At 31.9% G+C, this 8,109-nt stretch overlaps 1 protein-coding gene across 1 annotated transcript; it reads left to right on the top strand.

Annotated features, from left to right (window-relative positions):
* Positions 1–592: 592 nt before the first annotated feature.
* LOC129305350 (probable leucine-rich repeat receptor-like protein kinase At1g35710) lies at positions 593–6,858 on the top strand. The gene is made up of 10 exons (XM_054945402.1): positions 593–962; positions 5,112–5,183; positions 5,288–5,359; positions 5,635–5,706; positions 5,805–5,876; positions 5,981–6,052; positions 6,152–6,223; positions 6,328–6,399; positions 6,499–6,570; positions 6,854–6,858. The coding sequence occupies exons 1-10, from the start codon at positions 593–595 to the stop codon at positions 6,856–6,858; spliced, it is 951 nt and encodes a 316-aa protein (XP_054801377.1).
* Positions 6,859–8,109: the final 1,251 nt, after the last annotated feature.

The raw sequence follows: 8,109 nt of genomic DNA, 5'->3' as shown, positions 1-8,109 counted from the left end.
TTAATTTTTACAGCATGAAGATGATGATGAATGCAAAACATCTTTAAAGATGTCAACTTCTAATTTGCTATCAAATTAAAGGCACATAACACATGCTCATTATTATCAAATGCAGTGTCTTATCATATAATAACTTTAAAAATATTATTGACGAGGCCCACCAACAAAACAACGATTTTTTTGCCGCCTTTGATTTTTTTTTTTTTAACAATGTGGGAAAAACAAATTAGTATGATGCTTTTAATAGTTGTTTTCAAAATCCTGTTTTACAAGTTAGGTATTGAAAATTAAGAATACTAGTGGATGAAAATGTGTGCAGTAAGTGGTATAAATCTAGTTCCAGTGAACACGTCTGGGGAAGTCTTTAACTGGACATTGAATAGCATGCTTCAACTCTGCCCATGTCTCACGTTATTTCCCGTTGGACTTGTTCCACAACGACTTTGACTCACACGAACATGACTAGAGTGATTAATAAAGAGCCCAGAAACAAGCCTTGCATGATTATAAGTTAGCCTAGAAAAAGCCATACTTGCAAGGTGATAAGACACTGTCATTTGGGAATCACTTTGTGTTAAGAAAGTAAGCAGAGATGGGTGTGATAGTGGCTTTGCTATTATGCTACGCTTCTGTTACTAGTGCATCTGCTACCTTGATGAAAGCAGAGGAGAAACGTGCTCTGCTTCAAACCAAGTGGTGGAATACTAGTATTACTCCCTACAACGTCTCAGACCCATGTTACTGGTACGAGATATCTTGCAATGATTTTGGAAGCGTTACTCAGATATCTCCACTCCGAATCACTTCACAGCACCGTCGAATAGGAGATCTCAACTTGACAGCATTTTCTTATTTAGAAGAACTTGAACTTTCAAGAATGGGTTTGATAGGTACCATACCAATTCAAATTGAAACTCTTCAACATCTTAGACATTTGGGCTTGTCTCATAACAACCTTGCTGGTGAGTTATCTCATATTTATACCAAACTCGTTGAATTAGAAATATTGCATTTTTTTATAAACAAGCAAGAATCTTCTGCAACTTAATAAAATGTGATTTGATAGATACCATTCCAATTTAAATAGAGGCTCTTCAAAATCTCACTCATTTGAACTTGTCTAATAATCACCTTACTGGTGAGTTATTTTCTTTTCTTCCAAACTTATTTAATTACAATGTTTGTATTTTCCTAAAAACAACCCAAAACCTGTACAACTTAATAAAATGTGATTTAATAAGTACTATTTCAAATTGAATAAAAGCTCTTCCACATCTTAACTATCTAAACTTGTCTTATAACAATATTACAAGTAACTTGTCTCAACTATGGAAGTGTTGCTGAGATGTATCGACCTAGAATCACATCACAACATCCTTGGCTAGCAGATATCAACCTGGCTACATTTCCCGACCTACAAAATCTGATACTTTCTAGAATTTATAAAATTTTAAAAATGGTATAGTACTGAAGAAATGTTTTAAAAGATTAAAATATTTAGCACATGTTTAGTAAGGGGAAAAAACTTATAATATCGATCAAAGGCTTCTTTTTTGTGTTTTTTGTATAATGTTGTAATTCCTCTTGCTCTTACTTTTAATTTCAAAGTTTGAGTTTCATTCAAATTAATAACAGGACCATTTTCAAACAATATGATATAAACAAATAAAATATAATTATAAAAAACTTGACTCCATAGAAACTAACCACAATAATAAAGGGAAAAAAAAAACAAGCTTTTGGTTGTAATAGGAGAAACTCCTCCTGCCAAAGTTCCAAAGTGGTGGTAAACTCTTTCATTCAAAATAGTTATAATAGTGGCCAACCTTCCTACACCCATTTGATCACATGGTATTATAGCATATCCCTCTAAAAATATAAATTTAGATTCAATAACTGTACTTAGTATGGTCATTGAGTGTCTATATCATTTGAGCCATTGAAATCCATATCAATAGTTCAGATAAACTCACTCATTCATTAATTTTAAATGAAGTATCAATTTAAAACTATTAATTTAAATTTTAATGATTTAGATGATACAGACATTTAGTACAATCATCAAATTCAAATTCACATCCAACTTGGATATTTTTGTTTCGGCTAGTGAGGTTAAGGAGTAGGAAGTATTTTGGCTTAGGAGGACTTGGATGCCTTGATTGAGAGATTTTTCGGAGCTGTCACTGCTGTGTGATTGGTGGGCACATTTTGTGATCCTCAGTGCTATTAGTTCAAAGACAGAAAACTTGAACTTAGACCCTTAATTTAAAGTCTTTCCCTTTCGCTAGTAAAATTTATAATCTGTCAGTGTAAGAGATCATAAAACAGAAAAATATAAAAGTACCTCTTGTACTTTTATTCTGCATTTTGTTTTAGTATCTAAGTTTATTTTATTATTCTCATTCTTTTAGTTTGATCCATATTTAATAATAGCTCTTATTTTAAAAATACACAAAAGGACCATAATATTATATTGATGAAGTTAATTTTATTGACATGTATTTAATTCTGTTAACACCTTTGTTAACATATACTTAATCTCTTGCTTTCGTCCATCACATTGTATTTAATCTAAATGTACAATGAAGCTTTTTTTGGCCCTCTTGCCTTTTATTTTTAATTATACCTAGTAAATTTATTTTTGTGCTGACATATTTTTATCGTTTTAGCGAAGGAGTTATAGAGTTATAGTGAAATTAACTCCATCAATGCTAGCTCATAACAGTTATATGCATTTTTAAAATCATAGAGATTAAAAGTTTTAGATGGATCAAACTAAAGGGACTAAAAATAATAAAATACATATAGGGACTAAAAATCCATATGTGGGTCATTGTATATATCACTCATTTGTTATAAACTCATGATTATTATTCAATTTACGTTATGTTTATGGGCATTGCTGGGGAGCAAGACACCTACGAAGATCACTGACATTGAAGTTAATTATTATTATGGTCACACTTGTTTTACTTTTTATAATTAATTTTTACAGAGCATTAAGAGAAGAAGATGATGATGATGACAAAACATCTTTAAAGATGTCAACTAAAAAGTTACTTGGATAAAAAAGGTCACTATATGATATAAAAAAATTAAAGCAAATGTAAACTTATATGATATTTGGTTATTTGCCATCAAATTAAAGGCACAGAACACACAGGCTGACCATTGTCAAACGCAGTGTCTTATCGTATAATAACTTCAAAGAAATTATTATTGACGAGGCCCATCAACAAAAGGATGATCTTTTCCCTTCTTTGATTTTTAAAAATAAGGAGGGAAAAAACAAATTAGTATGATTCTTTTAATAGTTGTTTTAAAAATTAGATTTAGCAAGTTAGGTATTGACAATTAACGCTAATGGTCAAAGAAAGTGTCTGTATAGCACAAATCCAATTCCAGGAACATGTCTGGAAAAGTCTTTAATAGGGCATAGACCATAATAGCACACTTCAACTCTGCCCATCTCTCACGTTATTTCCTATTAGACTTGCTCCAACGACTTTGACGCTCATGAACCAGAGTGCTTAATAAAGAGCCCAGAAACAAGCCTTGCAAGGTTCTAAGTTATTCAATTTGGGGATCACTTAATGTTGAGAAAGTAAGTAAAGATGGGTGTGATAGTGGCTTAACATGTCTGGACAAGTCTCTAGTAGGACAAAGACCATAACAGTGAAAATGATATACCTTTAAATCCTGGTTTGAATCTTCAGAGGCATGAAATTATATTTAATGCCTGAATAAATTTTCGGTCATTAATCTATGGCCATGACTTCATTAACAAGAAATTACTACCTCATCTTTCACAGTATACTAATAACTACTTTTAGTTTATTCAAAATATTTTAACTAAACAGTGTTTTTATTATTAGAAATGTTTTAATCCTTCAAATTATGTCCTCAGTGCAGACTTTTGGTTGTTTTTAAGCAGTTTTTAAAGACTTTTATGGAATATAGTAAACATTTTGGTCAACGTCTAAATACGTGTGTCAAATTTTTTGATCAACTAAATATGTGTGTCAAATTAAATGACTTAATTTTTTGAATTAGAAACAGGGCAATGCCCAACTTATTTTATTCAACTAGAAATTAGAAACTTTAAATTTTATAATTTAAACACAATTGAGAAATAATTTGAAAAGTTGGTGGTCGGTGATGCACATGTTCGTCAACGTCAAAGTCATTGGAGCCAGTCCAAAGGTAAATAGAGGACATAATCATTGAGAAAGAACTTATTGAGGTATTAATGAAAATTACCCAGCTCTCAATGAAGTGTCACTATTATAAACTAGTACTATTCCATTCTACTGAAGTCTGAACGTGTCTGGACAAGTCTGCCGTAGGACATGGACCCTAATGATAGACCTTTGAATCTTTAGAGGCAGGTAATTTATTAATGCCTCAACAATTTCGTGGTCATTAACCTATGGTCGTGACTTGCGATGAAATTACCCCATTCTTGGTCATCTATGCTCCAACTGTCCACCGACTTTGATGCTGACCGGAGTGATTACAAAAAAGAGCGCATCGAGTAAACAATACTTGCAAGGTGACAATTAAGCTGTTGTTATTTGGGAATCACTTTGTGTTGAGAAAGTAAGTAGAGATCAGTGTGATGTTGGCTTTACTATTATGCTATGCTTCTATTACTAGTGCGTCTGCTATCTCAATGTAAGTGGAGGAGAAACTCGCTCTCAAGTAGCAGATCTCAACTTGATTGCATTTTCTTATCTAGAAAATCTTGTCCTCTTTGGAATGAATTTGACAAGTACCATAACAATTCAAATTGGAGCTCTTCAACATAGTTATTTAAGGTTGTATTATAACAACCTCACTAGTGAGTTATCTCCTACTCATACCAAACACATTAAATTAGAAATGTATTTTTCAAGAAACAAGCAAGAATCTTCTGCAACTTAATAACATGTTATTTGATAGGTACAATTCCAACTCAAATAGAAACTATTCAAAATCTAGCTTATTTGGACTTGTCAAATAACCACCTTATTGGTGGTCATCTCCTAAGCTTACCAAATGCATTAATTAGAAATATACTTTTCTAGAAACAACCTAGAATCTCTACAACTTGATAAAATGTGAATTAACAGGTACAATTCCATCTCAAATAGGAGCTCTTCAATATCTCGACTATTTGGACTTTTCTCATAACAACTTCATTGGTGAGTTATTTCCTACTCATACCAAACACATTGAATTAGAAATGTTGTATTTTTCAAGAAACAGGCAAGAATCTTCTACAACTTAATAACATGTTATTTGATAGGTACCATTCCAGCTCAAATAGAAGCTCTTGAAAATCTAGCTTCTTTGGACTTGTCTAATAACTACCTTACTGGTGAGTTATCTCCTAATCTTACCAAACACATTAATTAGAAAGATATTTTTCCAAAAACAACCTAGAATTTCCACAACTTGATAAAATGTGAATTAACAAGTACAATTCCATCTCAAATAGAAACTCTTCAATATCTCTACTATTTGGATTTTTCTCATAACAACCTCACTGGTGAGTTATCTCCTACTCATACCAAACACATTGAATTAGAAATGTTGTATTTTTCAAGAAACAAGCAAGAATCTTCTGCAACTTAATTACATGTTATTTGATAGGTACAATTCCAACTCAAATAGAAGCTCTTCAAAATTTAGCTTATTTGGACTTGTCTAATAACCACCTTACTGGTGAGTTATCTCCTAATCTTACCAAACACATTAATTAGAAAGATATTTTTCTACAAACAACCTAGAATCTCTATAATGTGATAAATGTGAATTAACAGGTACAATTTCATCTCAAATAGGAGCTATTCAATTTCTCAACCATTTGGACTTTTCTCATAACAACTTCATTGGTGAGTTATCTCCTACTCATACCAAACACATTGAATTAGAAAAGTTGTATTTTTCAAGAAACAGGCAAGAATCTTCTACAACTTAATAACATGGTATTTGATAGGTACCATTCCAGCTCAAATAGAAGCTCTTCAAAATCTAGCTTATTTGGACTTGTCTAATAACTATCTTACTGGTGAGTTATCTCCTAATCTTACCAAACACATTAATTAGAAAGATATTTTTCCAAAAACAACCTAGAATCTTTACATCTTAATAAAATGTGAATTAACAGGTGCAATTCCATCTCAATTAGGAGCTCTTCAATATCTCCATCATTTGGATTTTTCTCATAACAACCTCACTGGTGAGTTATCTCCTACTCATACCAAACACATTGAATTAGAAATGTTGTATTTTTCAAGAAACAAGCAAGAATCTTCTGCAACTTAATTACATGTTATTTGATAGGTACAATTCCAACTCAAATAGAAGCTCTTCAAAATTTAGCTTATTTGGACTTGTCTAATAACCACCTTACTGGTGAGTTATCTCCTAAGCTTACCAAACACATTAATTAGAAAGATATTTTTCTAGAAATAACCTAGAATCTCTACAACTTGATAAAATGTGAATTAACAGGTACAATTTTATCTCAAATAGGAGCTCTTCAATATCTCAATCATTTGGACTTTTCTCATAACAACCTCACTGGTGAGTTATCTCCTACTCATACCAAACATGTTGAATTAGAAAGGTTGTATTTTTCAAGAAACAAGCAAGAATCTTCTGCAACATAATTAAATAATAGAAATAATTAACATAATAAGAGAGTGCTATCCATATGTGCACATCACACACGTTATGTTTATGGGCATTGCTGGGGAGCATGACACCGACCAAGATCAATGACATTGAAATTAATTATTATTATTATTATTATTATTATTATTATTATAGTCACAGTTGTTTTACTGTTTTTAATGAATTTTTACAGCATGATGATGACGAAGAAACATCTTTAAATTAAAGATGTCAACTAAAAGGTTACTTGGACAAAAAAGTAACTATATCATATAAAAAAAGTAAAACAAAATGTAAACTTATAATTTGCTATCAAATCAAAGGCACAGAAAACATGCTCATTCTTGTCAAATGCAGTGTCTTATTATATAATAACGTTAAAGATATTATTATTGACGAAGCCCATTAGCAAAACAATGATCTTTTCCCATATTTGATTTTTAAAAACAATGAGGGAAAAACTAATATAGTGTCATGCTTTTAATAATTGTTTTCAAAATCCTGTTTTACAAGCATTGAAGTTAACGCTAAGGTCAATGAAAGTGTGTGTAGTATAATTCCAGTTCCAGTAAACACGTCTAGAAAAGTCTTTAAAAGGACATAGACCCATACAACAGTAACTTAATTCAACTCTGCCCATCTCTCACGTTATTTCCCATTGGACTTGCTCCAACGACTTTGACTCTCACGAACATGGCCAGAGTGATTAATAAAGAGCGCAGTTCATAAGCAATACTTGCAAGGTGATTAGGTATTGTCATTTGGGGATCACTTAGTCTTGTGTTGAGAAAGTAAGTAAAGATGGGTGCGATAGTGGCATTACTATTATGCTACGCTTCTATTACTAGTGCATCTGCTACCTTGATGAAAGCAGAGGAGAAACTTGCTCTGCTTCAAACCAAGTGGTGGATTATTGCTAGTACTACTCCCTACAACATCTTAGACCCTTGTGATTGGGAAGAGATATCTTGCAACAAGTTTGGAAGTGTTACTTCGACATCTCCACCCGAAATCAATTCACAGCACCCTTGACTAGCAGATCTCAACTCGACAACATTTTCTTATCTAGAAAAACTTAAGCTTTCCGGAATGGGTTTGACAAGTATCATATCAATTCAAATTGGAGCTCTTCAACATCTTTATTATTTGAACTTGTCTCATAATAACGTTACTGATGAGATACCTTCTACTCATATCAAACTCATTGAATTAGAAATGTTACATTTTTTTAGAAACAACATAAAACCTCTGCAACTTGATAAAATGTGAATTAACAGGTACAATTCCATCTCAAATAGGAGCTCTTCATAATCTCTATTATTTGGACTTTTCTTATAACAGCCTCACTGGTGAGTTATTTACTATTCATACCAAACTAATAAAATTATAAAGATTGTATTTGATGACAAATAAAATGGAACATTCATGACAACTCAATTCAATGAGTTT

Source organism: Prosopis cineraria, unplaced genomic scaffold (genome assembly GCF_029017545.1).
Source record: "Prosopis cineraria cultivar Desert tree isolate PC_DT_omini unplaced genomic scaffold, ASM2901754v1 PC3, whole genome shotgun sequence".
NCBI lineage: Eukaryota > Viridiplantae > Streptophyta > Magnoliopsida > Fabales > Fabaceae > Prosopis > Prosopis cineraria.
Note: the sequence above shows the minus strand (reverse complement) of the source record. Positions and strands in the feature narration are given on the sequence as shown.